Source organism: Sarcophilus harrisii, chromosome 3 (genome assembly GCF_902635505.1).
Source record: "Sarcophilus harrisii chromosome 3, mSarHar1.11, whole genome shotgun sequence".
Classification (NCBI taxonomy): Eukaryota; Metazoa; Chordata; class Mammalia; order Dasyuromorphia; family Dasyuridae; genus Sarcophilus; species Sarcophilus harrisii.
The window spans coordinates 186,257,808-186,281,972 of record NC_045428.1 but is presented as its reverse complement, the minus strand read 5'-3'; the positions used below and the strand labels follow the sequence as shown (position 1 = coordinate 186,281,972).

Genomic DNA, 24,165 nt, shown 5'->3' with positions numbered 1-24,165 from the left:
AAAAAATAAAACTACAAAATAATAACCCAAGTTCACAACAACTGGGGAATTAAGAAGGTTGTGATAAATGTTTGTAATGTGACTATGCTTTAAGAAATGACCAAAATGATTTTGAGAAAAAACATGGAAAGACACATGAATTAATAAAGAGTGGAATGAGCAGAATCAAGAGGATATTAGATACAATAATAGTAATATTCTTGCAAGAATAACAACTAAGCTATTCTGAGTATTATAAATGCTTAACTACAAAGTACCTATGAAAGAAGATACTATCTACTTCCAGAGAAAGAACTGATAAAAAGTATATATAGGGTTTTTAAATTATATGTCACTAGACACACACTTAAACATACACACAAACATACATGTATGTATATATAAACACACATGTAGTCTTCTCTCGTTCACAGTGGAAAGGAAAGAAAGGAGACAGCTTGAAACTTATAATCTATCAGGAAGACTGAAAATGGATCATTCATTAATACAAAGTGGACATAGACAAGTTGATTCAGAAGTTTGGCAGTGAGAGTTATGAAGGACAGACTAGCCAGTGAGGAAATTAAAAGATTTTTTCAACATTGGAGAGAAGAGAGAGGATATATATATATACACACACACATACACACATACCTGTTTGAAATGAGAAGTCTGTGAATAGGAAGAAATGAAGATGTTTCTAAAAAGTGCTTGTGATTGACAGGAAAGGCTAAGGGAAAGATATCTGAAATAACTGAGTTAAGTCCAAAGAAATGGAAGCTAGAGTACAAGGCTGAGAGAAAAAAAACTGAAATTTCAATTCTTTCATACCAGAAGACAAGAAGAGAAAATGAATGCAGATACAACTAGTGAGCTATCTTAATTCTGACTGTTTTGGTCTCAGAAGTGAGGAAAAGTAGAAAGCGTAATTCTTCATTTAAAAAAAAAAAAAAAAAAAAAAGAAAAAAAAAGGGGGAAAAAAAAAAAAAAAAAAAAAAAAAAGGCCAAGATAAGGGGTAGACAATAACATTAGAAACTAGAGAAGAGTGAAAAAAGCTTGGGATACAGTTGTTTTAGGCAATATACTAAAGAATTAATAAGTGACTAATATAAAGAATGATCAGCCAAAGTGATCAATTTGTAAAGGGTTGGGTCAATATAGTTTTGTATATAACAACTAATTAAAAAATTAGAATGAAATAAAATCTGATTTAAATTTTCTATTATAATTTAAAAGGCAAATGAGGATTAGTTGGAATAAATTCTTAAACATACACATTATCATCATCATGGAATTTTCTCTCATACTGATGGTGACTACATTTGAGTAATAAATAATTAAAGTTTCATGTCAAACAAAGAGAAATAGAGAAGACAGGTGGGGGATGTGATTAGTCTTATATCCTTATATCATCAGATGTTATATAGCAGAAATGATGTAGATATACCAAAGCAAAATAACTGAAAAGGGAAGCAGACAGATGGAGTAACTGCAATATTATCTACCAGAATTCCCTGTCCTGGGAAGTTTTCCTAAGACACTGTCATGACCAAGTTATTTTCTATTAAAAAGTATTGAAACTATCCTTGAGATTTGATCCGTTTAAATGACCAAATTTTTTTTTTCTTTCATTCAAGGTCTAACTTGAGTACCTCCATAAAGTCTTCCCTAAATCCTATAATACTATTCCCTTATTCCTAAAATTCTTAAGAACAATTGTTTGAATTTCTAATATCATATTCTGTCTTTTATGAAGCTTAATTGTCTAACAGCCTTTTCTCCCATTTTGGAGTTACAAGCTCTCTGAATGAAATCTGTTTTTCATTTATGTTAACTATAGGGCATTATACAGACTAGGTAGCACTTTAAAAAACTTTGTTGAAGTTGAAACAAAATAACCTCAGGAACACTGGAAGAATGTACTGAAGACAAAATGGAAAATTTTAACAAAGATGAATGTAAAATCTCATACTTGAATTAAATAATATCTATCACTTGGACAAATACAAAATGAGAGAAACAGACTAAAAACTTGCCCAATAAAAAAAGGACCCCATGATCACAGTGGATTACAGGGACAATATGATGTAGATTAAAAAGTTAATAACATCTTATATTTTATTAGCAAAAATATTATGTTCACAGTGAGAGAGATGACAGTCCTGATGTATTCTTTTTCTGGTTAAACCATATTAACATGAACAGTTCTTGGTGCTCTATTCACACCCACTCAACCTGGAAAAGTGGGCAATGTTATTGAAGCAGTACACTTGTCTGTTTGCCCCACAACAGCAGATGATTCTTCTGCTGCCTACTCTATCTCTCTGGATAGCAAACTTCTACTACCTATAATCTCTACCTGTAGACAAAAATTCTATCTATCTCCACAATTCCCATCTTCATCTTCCTCAAGCCTATTCCATCAATTTTCCATGTTTTCTACTTTTCATCCCTTTCTTGTATCATATGGAATTCCTTTTACAAAATTAACAAACTTGCCTTGATTCTGGATTTTTTTCTTTACTCCTTCCATTTATCCGCTCTCACTGCAACTCAGACATCACTATATCACTATATAGTCATCCTTTTTAGCATAATCCATACTCTTCCTTCCCAACCCCAAACTAAAGAGATCATTGTATATGTTATAGATAAATTCCCAGGAAACCTACTCTCAACTCAGTTAAAAAAAAAAAAATACCTAGGTCACTGTCTTTTTCTCCTCCTTACCTCCTGTCATTATGTCAGGTAGTCTTCAACATTCGTGATGCTGATTCCTCAACCATAACCTTCCAATTCCTTAATCTCATATCTTATGACTTTTATTTCATATGAGCCACACATAGTATAGCCCTAGATCTCCCTTTTACTCCCTGTTTCACTTGATCAATTTGGCAATATCCTTTCTGACCATAAATTCCAATCACTCCATTGCTCCCTATGTTTACTCTACAGTTTGACCTTATTCCAGCCTCTGATCCTTCTCCTTCCCTAATATTGTTATGGGCCAGAACTCTGAATTTGAAATAAGGATTCTTACAAAGTGCTAACTCAGTGGAATTGATAAAGACAATGGTTATTTAGCATGGTGCTCAATAGTTCTCTAGTTCAGTACATGTACTTAGTATTAATATAGTTCCAGAAGAGTCACACCTATGATAATGGAGTACATAACAGCCAGCAAAGGCTGAGACAGATCTACACCACCATCCACCTTTGTGGTGCCTGGAGGCTGAAGCACAAACCTTTGGATTCAGAGGGCAGAGAAGACAGGTGGGACCTTAAGCTCTCGGAACCAAGGGGAGAGAGAGACTTAAGAAAGCTAATGTGGCTCCAGGAAAGAAGACAAGCCTTTCAAAGAGATAATAAAGGATTTGGACTTTAACCCCTGCCTACTCATGTGGTGATCTCCCTTTTACTCCCTGTTTTACTTCCTTGATCAATTTGGCAATATCCTTTCTGACCATAAATTCCAATCATTCCATTCTCCCTATGTTTATCCTACAGTTTGACCTTATTTCAGCCTCTGATCCTTCTTCTCCAATTACATTGTTATGGGCCAGAATTCTGAATTTGAAATGACCCTGGGATCAAACCATGGATCCAATGATCCCAGTACATCTCTCCATTTAATAAATTATTAAATAATAATATCTCTATCTTGCTTAGTTTCTCCGGCATTACAAAATCACTTTCTAACTCCAAGAAAGGTTAGTCCCAATGGATAAAAGGAGTGCTCAGCCCAGCTCAGACAGTATCTCAGAGAGCCAGTGAGAAGGTCTTAATCACAGGTCTTAATCTTAACAAACTGAGACCCTCAGTCCTGACTCAGTAGTAAGGCAGACTAGTGGAGCAGCTACCAGTTCTAGCACAGAAGGCAACTTCCAGCTTGGGAAGCCAGGCTGTTGCCTAGAGAGCAGGCAGAGCTACCCATTGTTGTGAACAAGACACCAAACACAAAGGGGCCCTGTATTAAAAGCCAAGGTTCAGAGAGGTACCAGAAATTTAGGTTTGTCCAATATACCTCAGAAGCAAAGTTCAACCATAAAAGTCACAAAACAGGAGGGGAAAAAAAAAGAGAGAGAGAGAAAATGACCTTAAGCACAGAAAGCTATTTTGGTAATAACAACAAAGTTCATATGGAAAAACAAAAGGTCAAGAATTTCAAGGGAATTAATGAAAAAAAAATCAAATGATGGTGGCTTAGCTGTACCAGATCTAAAATTATATTATAGAGCAGCAGTTACCAAAACTATTTGGTATTGGCTAAGGAATAGATTAGTTGATCAGTGGAATAGATTAGGTTCAAGGCATAAAACAGTCAACAAATATAGCAACCTAGTCTTTGACAAACCCAAAGATCCCAGCTTTTGGGATAAGGACTTACTGTTTGATAAAAATTGCTGGGAAAATTGGAAACTAATATGGCAGAAACTAGGCATTGATCCATACTTAACGCCATGCACCAAGATAAGGTCAAAATGGGTTCATGACCTAGGCATAAAGAATGAAATTATTAATAAATTAGAGGAACATAGGATAGTTTACCTCTCAGACCTGTGGAAGGGGAAGGTCTTTATGACCAAAGCAGAACTAGAGATCATTACTGATCACAAAATAGAAAATTTCGATTATACCAAACTGAAAAGTTTTTGTACAAACAAAACTAATGCAGACAAGATTAGAAGGGAAGAATAAACTGGGAAAATATTTTACAGTCAAAGGTTCTGATAAAGGCCTCATTTCCAAAATATATAGAGAATTAACTCTAATTTATAAAAAATCAAGCCATTCTCCAATTGAAAATGGTCAAAGTGATATGAACAGACAATTCTCAGATGAAGAAATTGAAACTATTTCTAGTCATATGAAAAGATGCTCCAAGTCATTATTAATCAGAGAAATGCAAATTAAGACAACTCTAAGATACTACTCACACACCTGTCAGATTGGCTAAGATGACAGGAAAATAATGATGATTGTTGGAGGGATGTGGAAAACTGGGACATTGATTCATTGTTGGTGGAGTTGTGAACGAATCCAACCATTTTGAGAGTAGTTTGATCTATGCTCAAAAGTTATCAAACTGTGCATACCCTTTGATCCAGCAGTGTTACTACTGGGATTATATCCCAAAGAGATTATAAAGAAGGGAAAGGGACCTGTATGTGCACGAATGTTTGTGGCAGCCCTTTTGTAGTGGTAGAAACTGGAAACTGAATGGATGTCCATCAGTTGGAGAATGGCTGAATAAATTGTGGTATATGAAAATTATAGAATATTACTGTTCTGTAAGAAATGACCAACAGGATGATTTCAGAAAGGCCTGGAGAGACTTAACCTAACTGATGCTGAGTGAAATGAGCAGGACCAGGAGATCATTATATACTTCTACAACAATACTAGATGATGACCAGTTCTGATGGATCAGGCCATCCTCAGCAACGAGATCAACCAAATCATTTCTAATGGAGCAGTAATGAACTGAACTAGCTATACCCCGAAAAAGAACTCTGGGAGATGACTAAAACCATTACATTGAATTCCCAATCCCTATATTTATGCACACCTGCATTTTTGATTTCCTTCACAAGCTAATTGTACAATAATTCAGAGTCTGATTCTTTTTGTACAGCAAAATAATGTTTTGGTCATGTATACTTATTGTGTATCTAAGTTATATTTTAATATATTTAACATCTACTGGTCATCCTGACATTTAGGGAGGGGGGGGGGTAAGAGGTGAAAAATTGGAACAAGAGGTTTGGCAATTGTTAATGCTGTAAAGTTACCCATGTATATATCCTGTAAATAAAAGGCTATTAAATAAAATTTAAAAAAAAAAAAAAAAAAAAAAAAAAAAAGCTATTTTGGTGACAGGGAAGCCCAAAACACCAATTCAGTTAAGAACAAAATGTCCACAGGGAAAATTTCAAACAATGATATGAATAGATCTCAGGCTGAAAGACGCTTCTTGGCAGTGCTCATAAAAGATTTTAAAAGGCAAATAAAAGAGAAGTAGAAGAAAAACTGGGAAAAGAAACAAGAGATATTCAAGAAAAAGTCAACAGCTTGGAAAAGGACAAAAATTGCCTGAAGAAAACAATTCCTTAAAAAATACATTTGGCAAAAAAACAAAACAAACAAAAACCTAACAAAACAAAAAACCCTGAAGAAAACACCACTTTGTAAAATAGAATTATTCAAATGAAAAAAGAGATACAAAAGCTAACTTTAGAAAATCAAACACTAAAACTAGAACCAGGCAAATGGTACCTATAAAACACATCAAGAATCAGTTAAACAGAAAGAAGAATCAATTAAACTTCTTGGCAGTTCATGGAGCCTATACAAAAACTGATCATATATTAGGACATAAAGACCTCAAAATCAAATGCAAAAAAGGGAGAAATAGTAAATACATTTTTTTCAGATCATGATGCAATAAAAATTACATTTAATAAAAAGCTGGGGGAAAATAGACCAAAATGTAATTGGAAACTAAATAATCTCATGGTAAAAAATGAATGGGTGAAACAGCAAATCATAGACACAATAATTTCATCCAAGAGAATGACAATAATGAGTCAATATACCAAAATCTGTGAGACTCAGCCAAAGCTGTAATGAGGAGAAATTTTATATCTCTAGAGGCTTACTTGCACAGAGAAAGAGAAAATCAATGAATTGGGCTTGCAATTAAAAAAAGCTAGAAAAAGAGCAAACTCCCAATCAAATACCAACCTTGAAATTCCAAAAAAAGGAGAGATTAATAAAATTGAAAGTAAAAAAAACTATTGAATTAATAAATAAAACTAAGAGTTGGTTTTATAAAAAAAAAAAAAACAAAACAGATAAATCCTTAGTAAATTTGATTAGAAAAAATAAAGAGGGAAATCAAAGTGTTAGTCTTAAAAATGAAAAGGTAGCACTTTCCAACAATGAAGAGGAAATTAGTGTAATTAACGGGAGTTACTTTGTCCAACTTTATGCCAATAAATTTGATAATCTAAGTGAAAGGGAGGAATACCTACAAAAATATAGACTGCCCAGATTAATAGAGGTAGAAGTAAATTGCTTAAATAGTCCCATTTTAGAAAAAGAAATAGAACAAGCTATTAATCAACTCCCTAAGAAAAAATCCCCAGGACCAGATGGATTTACATGTAAATTCTACCAAACATTTAAAGAACAATTAACTTCAATACTGTATAAACCATTTGAAAACATAGGGAATGGAGAACTCCTACCAAAGTATTTTATGACATAGACTGATACCTAAACCAGGTAGGACAAAAATAGAAAAAGAAAATTATAGACCAATATCCCTAATGAATATTGATGCAAAAATCTTAAATAAAATATTAGCAAAGAGATTACAGAAAATCATCCCCAGGATAGTACCCATGACCAAGTATGATTTAGACCAGGAATGCAGGGCTGGTTCAATATTAGGAAAAGTATTAGTATAATTGACTACATCAATAACCAAATTAACAAAAACCATATGATTATCTCAATAGATGCAGAAAAAGCATTTAATAAAATCCAACATCCATTCCTATTAAAAAAACATTAGAGAGTATAGGAATAAATGAACTTTTCCTTAAAACAGTCAGTAGCATCTATTTAAAACCATCAATAAGCATCATATGTTATGCAGATAAAGTGGAAGCATTTCCAGTAAGATCAGGAGTGAAGCAAGATTGTCCACTATCACCATTACTATTCAATATTGTATTAGAAATGCTACCTTTGGCAATTAGAGAAAAAAAAGAGATTAAAGGAATTAGAGTAGGTAATGAGGAAACCAAATTATTACTCTTTGCAGATGATATGATGGTATACTTAGAGAACCCTAGAGAATCAACTAAAAAACTATTAGAAATAGTCTACAACTTTAGCAAAATTGCAGGATACAAAATAAATCCACATAAATCACCAGCATTTTTATACATCACTAACAAAATCCAACAGCAAGAGATAATCCAATAGCAAGAGATACAAAGAGAAATTCCATTTAAAATAACTCTTGATAGTATAAAATATTTGGGAATCTATCTGCCAAGGGAGGGTCAGAAACTATTATGAACAAAACTACAAAACACTCTCCACACAAAGTCAGATCTCCTGTAGAGAAGGAAGGAATTTGTGACCAGAGAAGAACTAGAGATAATTATTGATCACAAAAGATAATTTTAATTATATTAAAAGTTAACAAACAAAACTAATGCAGACAATATTAGGAAGGAAGCAATAAACTGGGAAAACATTTTTACATTCAACAGTTCAGACAAAGACTGCATTTCCAAAATCTATAGAGAACTGATTCAAATTTACAAGAAATTAAGAGATTCTCCAATGGATGAATGGTCAAAGGATATGAAGACTATTTTCAGATGAAGAAACTGAAACTATTTCTAGTCACGTGAAAAGATGCTCCAACTCACTATTGATCAGAGAAATGCAAATTAAGACAACTCTGAGATACCACTACACACCTCTCAAATTGGCTAAGATGACAGGGAAAGATAATGACAAATGTTGGAGGGGATGCGGGAAAACTGGGACACTGATACATTGTTGGTAGAATTGTGAACGACTCTAACCATTCTGGAGAGCAATTGGAACTATGCTCAAAAAGTTATCAAACTGTACATATATTTTGAACCAGTAGTATCACTACTGGGCTTATATCGCAAAGAGATCTTAAAGTGGGGAAAGGGACCCACATGTGTAAAACTGTTTGTGGCGGTCCTTTTTGTAGTGGCTAGAAACTGGAAACTGAATGAATGCCCATCAATTGGAGAATGGTTGAATTAATTATAGCATATGAATGTTATCAAATAAGAAATGACCAACAGGATGATTTCAGAGAAGCCCTGGAGAGACTTACATGAATTGATGCTAAGTGAAATGATCAGAACCAGGAGATCATTATACACAGGAACAAGAAGAGTATCCAACAATCAATTCTGATGGACATGGCTGACAATGAGATACTTCAAACCAGTTCCAATTGTTCAGTAATGAAGAGAGCCATCTACATCCCGAGAAAGTTATGGGAACTGAGTGTGGACCACAACAGCATTTTTACTCTTTATGCTATTGTTTGCTTGCGTTTTTGTTTTCCTTCTCCGATTTTTTTTTTCCTTTCTAGATCCGATTTTTCTTGTGCAGCAAGATAACTATATAAATATGTATACATACATTGGATTTAACATATATTTTAACATATTTAACATGTATTGGACTACCTGCCATATAGAGCGGGGGGGAGGGGGGGGGAAGGGAGAGGGAGGGATTTGGAACAGAAGATTTTGCAAGGCTCACTGTTGAAAAAATTACCCATGCATATGTTTTATAAATAAAAAGCTATTAAAAAAAAAGAAAAAAGAATCAGTAAAACAAACTAAAATATCTCACTGAAAAAAGAGCTGACTAGAAAATAGATCCAGGAGAAAATTTTAAAATTATTGGTCTATTTGATGGCCATGAACACAAAAGGTCCGTATAGCATTCTCCAAGAGATCATTAAAGAAAACTGCCCTTATATACTAGAAATAGAGAGGGAAATAGTCATTGAAAGAATCCATCTATATCATCTCCAGAAAGAGATCCTACAAGGAAAAACCCAAAGAACATTTTTGCAAAACTTGAGAACTATAAACTCAAAGAAAAAATACCATAAGGTGCCAGACAAAAAACAATTCAAATAAAAAGGAGCAATAGTCATTATCTCTCAGGATCTGGCAGCTTCTACCAATAAAGAATCGGAGGGCTTGGAAAGCAAAGGACCTAGGATCATAACCAAGAATCAACTAATGAGCATCATCTTTTAGGGAAGGAGAGGGATTATCAATGGAAAAAGAGACTTTCAATCATTTCTGCAGAAAAAACTAGAACTAAACAGAATATCTGATCTTCAAACACAGGCCTCAAGAAAACCACAGAAATTATGGTAAACAGGGAAATATATATATATATATATATATATATATATATATATATATATATGTATTATTTAAAGGCTAAATTGTTTACATTCTTAGTTGGAAAAATGATATTTGTAACTCTTAAGAACTGTATCTGTTATTGGGGCAATTAGAGGGACATACAAGGACAAAGGGTGTAGATAAGAATGGACTCTGATGTAATAATATCAAAGAAAAAGGTATAGATAGTGACAGAAAAAGATTGTACTGGAATAAGAGGAAAGAAGAGGCAAAAAGAAACAACTGGATCACAGGGAAAAGCACAAAAGACCTATTATCAAGGGAAAGGAAGAGGGATGAGCATGGTCTGAAGTTTAATCACATCTGTTTGAATAGAAGAAAGGGTAGAAAAATAAGAGAAAGGGTAAGAAAAGAGAGAGCAGGTTGAGGGCCAGATGGGTTAAAAAAACGAAACATAACAAAATATTACTAAACGAGGGGCAGAGTGAAAAGAGGAAAAAAAAAAAAAAAGGATACAGAAGGGGAGAAAACTGGATGGAGGGAAATACAGAGCTGGTAAACACAACTGTAAATATGAATGGGATGAATTCTCCCATAAAACTGAAGCAAATAACAGAGTGGATTAAAAAAAAAAATCCCACAATATATTGTTTACAAGAAACACATTTGAAACAGAGAGATACATACAGAGTAAAAGTAAAAGCCTGGAGCAAAATCTATTATGCTTCTGCTGAAGTAAAAAAAAAAAAAAAAAGAAAAAAGAAAAAAGAAAAAAGAAAAAGCAGGGATAGTGGGTCCTTATCTGAGATCAAGCAAAAGCAAAAATAGTCTTATTAAAAGAGATAAAGAAGGAAATTACATCTTGAGAAAGGGTACCATAGATAATGAAATATCAATACTCTAAACATATTTGCACCAAGTGGAATAACATCCAAATTCCTAGAGAAGTTGAGAGTTACAAGAAGAAATACACAGCAAAACCATACAAGTGGGGATCTCAATCTCCCACTATCAGAACTAGTTAAGTCTAACCACAAAATAAACAAAAACTTAAGGAGGTAAATAGAATTTTAGAAAAGTTAGTCATAACAGACCTTTGAAGAAAACTGAATGGAGATAGAAAGGAATATATTATTTTTCTTAGTGATACATAGAAACTACACAAAAACTGACCATATTATTAAGGCATAAAAACCTCATGACCAAATTCAGAAAGGCGAATAGTAAATGCATGCAATAAAAATTACATTAATAAAGGGCCATGGAAAATAATCCAAATATTAACTGAAAACTACATAATCTACTCCTAAAGAACAAGTGCACGAAACAACAAACTATAGAAACTATTGATAATTTCATCCAAGAGAATGATAATAATGAGGCAACATACCAAAACTTATGAGATGCAGTCAGAGCACTTTCTAGGGGAAATTTTACCTCTGTAAATAGTTATATGAATAAAATAGAGAAAGAGGAGATCAATGAATTAGACACACAACTAAAAAAAACTAAAATAAGAACAAATTTAAAACCCCCAACTAAATATCAAACTAGAAATTTCAAAACTCAAAGGAGAGATTAATAAAATTGTAACTAAGAAAACTATTAAATTAGCTTAAAAAACTAATTAGTTCTATGAAAAACCCAACAAGATAGATAAATGTTTGGGTAATAAGACTACAAAAAGGAAAGAAAAAAAAATTCCAGCATAAAAAATGAAAAGAGTGAACTTGGCACCAATGACATAGAAATTAAAGCAACAATTAGGAGCTATTTTGCCCAACTTTATGCCAACAAAACTGACAATCTAATCAAAATGGATGAGTATTTATCCCCCCCCCAAAAAAAAAAATCTGCCTAGATTAAAGAGAAAAGGAAATAAATTACTTAAACAATCCCATTTCAGGAAAATGAAACTGAACAAGTTATCAATGAGCTCCCTAAGAAAAAAATCTCCTGGGCCAGACAGATTTACAAGTAAATTCTATCAAACCTTAAAAGAAAGATTAATTCTAACACTATGTAAACTATTTGGAAAAACTAGGAAAAGGACTCCTTCAAATTTTTTCTATGACACAAATATGGTACTGATACCTAAACCAGGAAGAGCCAAAACAGAAAAAGAAAATTACAGGCAATCTCCCTAATAAATATGGATGAAAAAAAATTAAAATAAAACATTACCAAAGAAAAATTAGCAGAACTTATTACCAGGATAATAATACAATCCTGGTATCTTACCGAGTAAGATTTATGCCAGGAATGCAAGGCTGATTCAGTATTCAAACTATTGTAATAATTGACCATATCAATAAAAAAACTAACAGAAATCATATGATAATCTCAAAAGATGCAAAAAAAGCTTTCAACAAAACAAAGAACTCATTTCTATTATAAACATTATACAGTATAGGAATAAAGGGAGTTTTCCTTAAAATGATAAGCAGTATCTATCTAAAACCATTAGCAAGTATTATTTGTAATGGGGATAAACTAGACGCATTCCCAATAACATTAAGGGTGAAAACAAGGGTGCCCCATTATCACCACTATTTTTCAATACTGTACTAGAAATGTTGGCTTTAGTAATAAGAAAAGGAAAAGAAATTAAAGGAACTACAATGAAAAAATGAGGAGATAAAACTCTCATTCTTTGCAGATGATATGATGGTATACTTAGAGAATCCTAGAGAATCATCCAAAAACCTACTTGAGACAATTCACAGCCTTAGCAAAGTTGTAGAATATAAAATAAACCCACACAAATCATTAGCATTTCTATATATTACTAATAAAGCCCAGCAGCAAGAGATGGAGAAATTCCATTAAAAGTAACTGTAGACAAAATAAAATATTGGGGTGTTTATCTGCCAAGACATATAGTTCTTAACTATATTAACACAATTATAAAATACTTTTTACACAAAATCAGATCTAAACAACTAGAAAAATACCAATTGCCCAAAAATTGGGTGAGTTAATATAATAAAAATGACAATTCTATTTAAATTGGTGTACTTGTTGAGTGCCATACCAAACTGCCAAAAATTTATTTTATAGAGCTAGAAAAAATAACAGCAAAATTTATCTTGAAAAACAAAATAAGAAGAATATCAAGGAAAATAATGAAAAAAGAATACAAAGGAAAGTGGCTTAAGAGGACCAGATTTAAAACTATATTATAAAGCAACAATCATGAAAAACCTATGATACTGGCTAAGAAATGAATGTGTGGATCAGTGGAATAGATTAGATATACATGCAAAATAATCAATGACTACAGTAATCTAATATTTGATAAACTCCAAAACTCCAGCTTCTGGGATAAGAACTCAGTGAGAAAACTGGAAAATACTATGTCAGAAATTCAGCATAGATCTATATCTCACACTCCATACCAAAATAAGGTCAAATGGACACATGACTTAGGTGTAAAGGGTGATATTATAAGCAAAGTAGGAGAGTTAAGAGTTTACCTATCAGATCTTGTGGAGAAGAGAAGAATTTGTGGCCAAAGAAGAACTAGAGAACATTATGAAATGTAAAATGAACAACTTTGATTACATTAAATTAAAAACATTTTGTACAAACAAAACCAACAAAAACAAGATTAAAAGGAAAGCACAAAGCTGGGAATTTTTTTTTTTTTAATAGCCAGTGTTTCTGATAAAGGCCCCATTTCTAAAATATATAAAGAACTGTGTCAAATTTATAAGAACACAACTTATTTCTCAATTGATAAATGGTCAAAAGTTATGAAAAGGCAATTTCCAGATGAAGAAATTAAAACTATATTCTATGAAAAAATGCTACAAATCACTATTGATTAGAGAAATATAAATTTAAAACTCTAAAGTACCACCTCACACTTCTCAGGATGGCTAATATGACAAGAAAAGATAATGACAAATGTTGGAGGGGATGTGGGAAAACCAGGGCATTGTTGGTAGAATTATGAAATGATCCAACCATTCTGGAAAGACAATTTGGAACTCTGCCAAAGAGCTATAAAACTGCCTACTCTTCGATCCAGCAGTGTCACTACTGAGTCTGAATCCTAGAGAAATCATAAAAGAGGAAAGAGGACCCACATGTACAAACATGTTTGTAGTGGTTCTTTTTATGTTAGCAAAGAATTGGAAAATGAATAGATGCCCAGCAATTGGGGAATGGCTGAATAAGTTATGGTGTGTGTATATATATATATATATATATATATATATATATATATATATATATAGTTGTTGTTTTATAAAAAATGATGAACAACCTGATTTTAAAAGGCCTGGATGGATTTACACATGAACTGATTGTACACAGTAACAATAAGATTATTCATTGATCAATTTTGAAAGATTTGATTCTCTGTGGTTCAGTGATTCAAAGCAATCCCAATTAAACTTTGGATAGAAAACGCCATCCATATTCTTAGAGAAACATGTTATATTCACTTTTTCCCCCTCTTTTTCTTGTTTATTTTTCTCTCAATGTTTTTCCCTTTTGTTGTGATTTTTCTCTTCCAACATGATTCACAAAATGTTTTTTTTAAAATGAATATACATGTATAACCAGAAAAAAATTAAAATTAAAAAAAAATACATATATGCTTTGATCTGCACTGACTCCTTTAATTCTTTTTCTGAAGGAAGACAGCATTTTTACATCAAGAGTCCCTTGGATTATTATCTTGGATCACTATATTACTGAAAATAGCTAAATCATTCACAATTGATCATTGGACAAATATTGTTGTTACTATGTAAAATGTTCTATTGATTCTGCTCACTTCCTTCTATATCATTTAATGTAAGTCTTTTTAGATGTTTCTGAAAGCATCCTGCTTTTCATTTTTTTGAAACTTAGTAGTATTTTTTCCAATTATATGTGAAAATAAATTTCAACATTAATTTTTGTAAGATTATGAATTCCAATTTTTTCTCTTTCCTTCCCTTTCCTCCCCCAAGGAGTAAGTAGTTTTATATGTTATAAATTTACAATCATGTTAAACATTTCCACATTAATCATGTAATGAAAAAATCAGGATCAAAGTGAAAACCACAAGGAAGAAAAAACAAACAAAAAGGGTGAAAATAATATGTTTCAATCTGCATTCAGTTATTTCTCTGGATGAGGACAGCATTTTCCATCATGAGTCTTTTGGGATTTTTTCAAATTATTGTATTGTGGAGAGCTAAGTCTATCAGAGTTGATATCAAAATTGCTTTCTGCATACAATGTGCTCTGGTTTTGTTCACTTTTACTAAGCATCAACTCATCTAAGTTTTTTCAGGTTTTTCTGCCTGCTCATCATTTCCTATAGCACAATAGTATTCCATTACATTCTTATACAACAACTTGTTCAGTCATTCCCCAATTGATAGTTATACACTCAATTTCTTTCTTTTTTTTTTTAAATAATTATAACTTTTTATTGACAGAACCCATGGCTGGGTAATTTTTTACAACATTATCCCTTGCACTCACTTCTGTTCCGACTTTTCCCCTCCCTCCCTCCACCACCTCCCCCAGATGGCAAGCAGTCCTATACATGTTAAATATATCACAGTATATCCTAAATACAATATACAGAACAGTTTTCTTGTTGCACAGGAAGAATTGGATTTAGAAGGTAAAAATAACCCGGGAAGAAAAACAAAAATGCAAACAGTTTACATTCATTTCCCAGTGTTCTTTCTTTGGATGTAGCTGCTTCTGTCCATCACTGATCAATTGAAACTGGGCTAAATGTTCTCTTGGTCGAAGAAATCCACTTCTATCAGAATACATCCTCATGCAGTATCGTTGCTGAAGTACATAATGATCTCCTAGTTCTGCTCATTTCAATTAGCATCAGTTCATGTAAGTCTCTCCACGCTTCTCTGTATTCATCCTGCTGGTCATTTCTTACAGAACAATAATATCCCATAACATTCATATACCACAAGTTACCCAACCATTCTCTACCAGTTTCTAGTCACTACAAACAGAGCTGCCACAAACATTTTGGCACACACAGGTCCCTTTCCCTTCTTTAGTATCTTTTGGGAATATAAGCTCAGTAATAGCACTGCTGGATAAAAGGGTATGCACAGTTTGATAACTTTGGGGGCATAATTCCAGATTGCTTTCCAGAATGGCTGGATTTGTTCACAACTCCACCAACAATGCATCCAGTGTCCCAGTTTCCCTGCATCCCCTCCAACATTCATCATTATTTTTTCCTGTCATCTCAACCAATCTGACAGGTGTGTAGTGGTATCTCAGAGTTGTCTTAATTTGCATTTCTCTGATCAATAGTGATTTGGAACACTCTTTTATATGAGTGGAAATAGTTTCAATTTCTTCATCTGAAAATTGTCTGTTCATATCCTTTGACCATTTATCAATTGGGAATGGCTTGATTTCTTATAAATTAGAATCAATTCTCTATATATTTTGGAAATGAGGCCTTTATTAGAACCTTTAACTGTGAAAATGTTTTCCCAGTTTGTGGCTTCCCTTCTAATCTTGTTTGCATTAGTTTTGTTTGTACAAAGGCTTTTTAATTTGATATAATCAAAATTTTCTATTTTGTGATCAATAATGATCTCTAGTTCATCTTTGGTCACAAATTCCTTCCTCCTCCACAAGTCTGAGAGGTAAACTATCCTATATTCCTCTAATGTATTTATAATCTCATTCTTTATGCCTAAATCATGGGCCCATTGTTTTCTTATCTTGGTGTACGGTGTTAAGTGCATCCATTCAATTTCTAATTTTTTGCTACCATAAAAAGAGTTTTTATAGATATTTTTGTAAAATGTGCGTCTTTCCTCCTTTTTTTATGATAGCTTTGGGAGAATTCTTATAAATTTGACCAAGTTCTCTCCATATTTGCGAAATGAGACTTTTATCAAAACACAGGCTGTAAAGATTATTTTCCAGTTTCTAATTTTTGGATACATTGGTTTGGTGTGCATAAATCCTTTTTAATTTAACGTAATCAAAATTATCCATTTTCCATTTCATATGTTCTCCATATTTTGTTTGGTCATAAATTCTTCCCTTCTCTATAGATGCGACAGGGAAACTATTCTTTGCTCTCCTAACTTGCACGTGTTACCACCACCCTTTTTGTCTAAATCATGTGCTCATTTTGAATTTATCTAAGTATAGGATGTAATCACCATTTCTTTTAGTACAATAGTATTCCATTACAACCATGTATCATCACTTGTTCATTCATTCCTCAATTGATGGGCATTCCCTCTTATTACCAATTCTTTGCCACCACAAAAAAAGCTGCTACAAATATTTCTGAACAAATAGCTCCTTTCCATTTTTTTTTTTAATGGGGGAGAGAATCTTTTTGGGAGTCTCCAATCCTCCTACTCCTTAGCATTTTCCTAAACAGTTACCAAAAGCTGATTTCACTTCCTCCTTCCCAATCTCAACTTTATAGCTGATCAACTTTACACATCTGCTACTCAAATCCTTTATCATCTCACGTTGTTACCACTTCTGCCTTCCCTCACAATCTGTCTACTGTGTTCTTATACATAAAAAGGTATACAACAAATTAACTTTTTTTCTTTTCCCTTAGTTACAGGTAAAAACATTTTTTAAGCTATACATATAAATTCATCTTCTTACATATTTCATCTGAATCATATTGGGAGAGAAAAATTTGAACAAAAAGGGGAAAATCATAAAAAAAAACAACCCAGAAAGGAAAAAAAAGTGAACACAGCATGTGTTGATTTACAGTGAGTCTCCATAGTTCTCCTTCTGGATGTAGATGATGTTTTCTATCACAAGTCTATTGTTTTAGATCACTGATATACTGAGAAAAACCAAGTCTATCAGAGTTGATCACTGCACAAGCTTGCTGTTGCCATGTACAATGTTATCCTGGTTCTGCTTATTTCACTCAGCATCAATTCATGTAAATCCAGGTCTTTCTAAAATCAGATTGGTCACTGCACAAAACCTGAAACTTGGGACAGTGCACCTTCTACCCTGGGACAGTGCACCTTCTACCCTGGAAACAAAGTCTTACTTTAACAAAGAGTTAAAAGCCAAAAGTAATAGGCTAGGAAAATGAGCAGACAACAAAAAAAAAAGTTTCTGGCAATAGAAAGTAACTATGGTAACAAGGAAGATCAAAACATACAGTCAGAAGATGATAGCAAAGTCAAAGCTCTTCTATCCAAACCCTCCAAGAAAAATAAGAATTGGGCTCATGGAAGAACTCAAAAGGGATTTTAAAAATCAAGTAAGAGAGATAGAGGAAAAATTAGGAAAAGAATTGAGAGTGGTGCAAAAGGAAATACAAAAAAACTAATGAAGAGAAGAATGCCTTAAAAAGCAAAATTGGCCAACTGAAAAGGAGATAATGTTCACTGAGGAAAATAATTCCTTAAAAATTAGAACTAAGGGGCACCTAGTTGGTATAGTGGATAGAGTACCAGCCCTGAAGTTAGAAGGACCTGAGTTGAAATCTGCCCCTCAGACACTTAACACGTCCTGGCTATGTGACTTTGGACAAGTCACTTAAGTCCAATTGCCTCAACAAAAAAAAATTAGAATTGAGCAAATGGAAGGTAATGTCTTTATGAAAAATCAAAATATTATAAAAAAAAAAAAAAAAGTGAAATATCTCTTTGGAAAAACAACTGACTTGGAAAACAGATCCAGGACAGATAAGTTAAAAATTATTGTCCCGGGGCAACTAGGTGGTGCAGTGGATAGAGCACCAGCCCTGAAGTCAGGAGGACTTGAGTTCAAATTTGGCCTCAAATGCTTAACACTTCCTAGCTGTATGATCCAGGGCAAGTCACTTAACCCCAAATTGCCTCAGCAATAAATAAATAAATTAATTAATTAATTTAATTTATTGTCATTCTTGACAGTCATGATCAAAAATAGAGCCTGGACATCATCATTCAAGAAATTAGCAAGGAAAATTGTCCTGACATTTTAGAACCAAAGTGTAAAAGAGAAACTAAAATAATCCACTAATTTCCTCCTAAGAGATTAACAAAATGAAAACTCCCAGGAATATTAGCACCAAACTCCAGAACTCCCAGGCAAAGGAAAAATATTGCAAGCATCCAAAAAGAAACAATTCAAGAGTGGAGCCACAGTCAAGATAACATAAGATTTAGCAGCTTCTACATGAAAGAACTAGAGGATGTGAAATATAATATTTCAGAAGCAAAACTGAGTATAATCCTGCAGAGGAAAAGGTGGACATTCAATGAAACAGAGGATTTTCAAACATTCATGATGAAAAAACCAAAGTTGAATGGAAGGTTTAATTTTCAAATACACGATTCAGAAGAGTTATAAGGAGGTAATCAGGAAAGTGATATCATAAGAGACTTAATAAAATTTATCTGTTTATATTCCTATATGAAAGAATGATACTTAAGTCATTAGAACGTTCTTATTACAGCAGTTAGTTGTATATATAGACAAGAGGGCACAGGTGTGAGCTGAACATGAAGGTATAATATCTAAAAAAATGGATGAAATTAAGGAATGAAAGAGGAATGTACTGGAAGAAAGGAAAAGGAGAAGTAGAATGGTTTTAATTATGTGTCATAAAAAGAGGGAAGAAAAACCTTTTACAGTATAAGGAGGGGGGAAGGGAATGAACTAACCTTATTTTCATCAGAATTGACTCAAAGCATAGAAATTCTCAATATGAATATAGAAATCTATCTCATCATGCAGGAAAATAGGAGGGGAATGAGATATGGAAGGGGTGAGGGTGATTTAAAAGAGAGCATACTTTTGAAGATGGGGAGAGTGAAAGGAGAGAAAAGAATAAATGAGAGGAAATAAAGATAGCAATAGTAATTGTAATTAAGAATATTGAAGCAAATTTCTTTAAATAACATCTTATTACTCCAATTTATAAAAAATAAGAGCCATGCTCCAATTGATAAATGATCAAAAGATATGAACTATGCCCAAAGGGTTATGAATTGATGCATATCCTTTGACGTAACAATACTAATATTAGGCATGAATACCAAGAGAGATTTTTAAAAAAGAATACGGGGAAGAAAGAAAGGAAAAGGATTTATATAAACAAAAATGTTTGTAGTAGCTCTCTTCTCAGGGCAAAGAATTGGAAATTGAAGGAATGCCCAAATAAATTGTGATGTATGATTGTCATGGAATAATGTTCTATGGAAAGCAGTGGGCCAGGGAAGAAAAAAGAACCTGGAAAATCTGCTTTACTCAAGCAAAGTAAAATGTACTGTATATAAAATGTACTGTATATTCTGGGATGACTAGCACTACATGGCTTTGCTATTCTCAGCAGTACAAAGAGTTACAAGTTCTCATGGTGAACTCATGGTGAAAAATCCTATTCATATCCAGAGAAGAAACTAAAGTCTGAATACAGATTGAATCATACTCTTTTTTTAAATTTTATTTTTCTTGAAGTTTTTGTTTTTTAGGGCGGGAATGTTTTCTCTCAGAACATGTCTTTTATGGAAATGTTTTGCATAGCTTCACATGTGGTTTCTTAATGGGGGTTAGGGGTGAGGAAAAAGGAGAGAATCTGGAACTCAAAAGGTTTTTTTTTTAATTTAAAAAATTTGTTTTAACTGTAACTGGGGAAAAAATTAAATAAATAAATTAGATTAGAAAATAAAATCAGCCTATTCATTTTTTATAGAACAATAATATTCCATTACTTTCATATACCATAACTTATTCAGCCATCCCCTAATTAATAGACATCTATTCATTTTCCAATTCTTTGCTACTCCCAAAAAAAGCTACTCAAACATTTTTTTGCACATGCTGGTCCTTTCCCCTTTTTTATGATTTCTTGGGGATACAGATCCAATAGTGGCACTGCTGGATCAAAGGATATGCAGTTTTATTGCCCTTTGGGCATAGTCCCAAATTGTTCTCCAGGATGGTTGGATCAGTTCACAACTTAACCAACAATACATTAGTGTCCTAGTTTTCCTACATCCCCTCGATGTTATCCAACTATTTAAATGGACCCTTATAACAACACAGAAATTCTTTCATTTCTTTATAATTGATTCCCTATCTTACTCTTCCTCCCCTTACTCTTCTCCATACTTTCAGTTCACCTCTTATTTCACAGAAAAAACTGAAGTCATTCATCATAAATTCCCTTATTTTCCCTCTCCATTTCAAAATCTTTAGCAACCTCCCCTCTCTCCTTTTTCTCATCTTTGATGTAGTTGTTCCTTTTTTCTTGCCAAAGCCAACTTCTATATATGCCCTTGGCCTCATTTCCTCTCATATTTTTCATCAGATTGACCCCTCAATTATTCTCCTCTAGACTTCAACTTCCTCCTATGGGTTAATTCCTGCTATATCATCTTTAAAAATGCCCAAGCCTCTTCCCCTTTCACTGGACCTTAACAGATAGTTCTAGGTCTCTCCTTCTTTCTCAGCCAAATTAATTGAAATAGTTAGTTACATTCCAACTTCCTCTTTACTGCTTTTCCACTTTACCACACTCCAACTGCCACCAAACTTCCTCTCTTTACTCTTCAACCTTCTGCAATGTGGCTTCATTCCTCAAATGAAACTGCTCTTTCTAAAGGTTTCAATGATCTCTTATTCAGATGATCTTTTCTCACTCATCATACCACTATATTTGACACTATCGACAATTCTCTCCTCCTAGATACCATCTCCTCCCTGAATTTTCATGACATTGTTCTATCCTGATTCTCTTTCTATCTACCTGTTCCTTAACCTTCTTTGCTAGTTTACCATTATATTACACCATCTATATGTGGAAGTTTTCCAAGTCTTGGGGGAGCTTTCCTTCTTCTCTATACCTTTTTTTCTTGGTGTCTTCATCAAATACCCTGGGGTAATTTGTCATCTTATTCAGATGAGTTAATCTATACTTAATAGATCTAGTGTCTTCTCTATCCTTCAGTTCTAGATCCCCAACTACTGGATATTCCAAAATAGATGTCTTGAACATATTTAAACTTAATATGTCCATAAAATAATTCATCATTTTTTTCTCTAAAACCTAACTTTCTTTCATGTTTCCCTATTTCTGTCAAAAGTATCACCATGTTTCTAGTCTCAGATGGACCATTAATGTCTATCACTTACTCTGCTTCATTCTCCATATCTAATCAATTATTAAAACTTAAACATTTTTAGTTTCACATCTTTATCTCATGCATTCTCTTTATTCACACAACCACAATCATAGTTCAGAGTTTCATTACCTCTTGCTTAGATTTTTGTAACACCTCCAAATAGATCACTATACCTCAAATCTTTTCCCATTCTTACTACATAATTGCCAAAGTAATAATAATCTTTGAGGTAAGATCTTGACAATATCACTCACCTATTCAAATAAATTGCAGTGGGTTGGCTTTTGCTCATTTTTTAATTTGGAGGCAGAGTTAAATAATTTGCCTAGGATTGCAAACCTAGTGTCAGAGGTGTTTGTGTATTTATTCTATTGACATGTATTTAATTTATGCTTATATACATGTTTAAGCTTCTTCAAATTCCTTAAGAGAAGAAACTGTCTCATTCTTTGTACCCCAAGCACCTAGCATGTAATAGATACTTAACAAATGTTTATTCATTAATTAACTGAAATCTCAGGAAAGCCATGGAAAAAATGAAAGCCCAGAGGGTTCTGGCCTAGTATTATGTTCCTTAAAAGATTATTTTAATAACTATGATACACTAGCTTATTAAATTCCAAGGCACCATAGCACCATTTTAATTATCCAGTAACTTCTTTAACTGGGAGAAAATAAACAATTAAAATAACAATAACGACTATTGCTCTAAGGTTTTCAAAATGCTTTGTGTTATCTCATTTGTTTACCCAGATGAATGAATTTCAGAGATGAAAATACTATTACTGAGAAAGATTTATTATTGTTCAGCTAATACCTGAAGCACAATTTTAACACATGACTGACTCAAAAATCAGTGCTCTTTTCTCTCAACCCCTGGAAAAATAATTTTAGTTGCAGTAAAATAGAAAGATGGAAAAATACTATAGGCAAAATTATAACAAATTTTTAAATAAAATAAGAACTCTAAAAAATGAAAAAAAAAAAAAAAAAAAACCAAACAAACCCAACCCTTTATATTTTTGGCAGTCTGCAAACAAATCTATGGATAATACAAATGACAAAGACAACATTTTAATAAGGAAAGAAAATAATACTCACAAAGCTAGGCTACTCAAAACATATTGTACGTGCTCACATTCAGTTGGGAACGATACACTAGCTGTTGTGAAACAACAAAGTGCTGTCTGAAGAACCTGAAGCTGTGGCAAAGGAACTTGCCATCTTCCAGCATAATCTTCAACCACCTATAATGGGAAAGTAATACAAAAAATATCATTAGATTTTAATATATGAAGTCAAGAGCGACAATTTCTCAAGAAATTGTTGTCATGCAAAAATATAAAGTTATTTTCTAATTAGCTTTAATCAAATGAGAAAAGAGATCTAGAGTGCCTATCTCACCTCTAGATCATGCTTAACTATCAATAATTTTTAGAGTAACTTTTTTTTATTTTTTTATTTATAAACACACACACACACACACACACACACACACATCTTTTGCCTTTGGAATGTTATTCCGATAATATTTTATTTTCCAAATATATGTAAAGACAGTTTTCAACATTCACTTCTGTAAAGACTTTGTGTTCTAACTTTTTCTCCCTCTTTCCCATATCTACTCCTTCCTCAAGACAGCAAGTAATCTGATATGGCTTAAATTTGTACAATTTTTAAAACATATTCCCATATTTATCATGCTGTACAAGAAAAATCAGACCTAATTGGGGGGTTAGGGGGTGGGTACATAAGAAATTAAGAATAAAAAGTGAAAATACTATGACTTGATCCACATTCTCCATAGTTCTCTTTCTGGTGGCAAATAGCCCTTTCCATCCCCAAGTCCAGGAATTGCCTTGAATCACCACATTATTGAGAAGAGCCAAAACTATCAAAGTTGATCATCACATAATCTTGTTATTATGTACAATATTCTCTTAGTTCTGCTCTCTTTATTCAGTATCAGTTCATAAGTCTTTCCAGTTTTTTTTTCTGAAATCAGCCTGCTCCTAATTTCTTAAAGAACATTTATATCCCATTATACTCATACCCCATAATTTATTTAGCCATTCCCTAATTGATGGATATCCACATTGCTACTGCAAAAGGGGCTGCTATT

At 33.0% G+C, this 24,165-nt stretch overlaps 1 protein-coding gene across 2 annotated transcripts in view; it reads right to left on the bottom strand.

Annotated features, from left to right (window-relative positions):
• ZNF654 (zinc finger protein 654) overlaps window positions 1-24,165 on the bottom strand; it is a 102,512-nt gene that overhangs the window by 38,451 nt on the left and 39,896 nt on the right. For both annotated transcript variants that reach the window (XM_023500297.2, XM_031958847.1), the window contains exon 2: window positions 23,145-23,290. In XM_023500297.2, coding sequence (XP_023356065.2) covers window positions 23,145-23,290 — 146 coding nt within the window. The remainder of the gene's footprint in view (window positions 1-23,144; window positions 23,291-24,165) is intronic.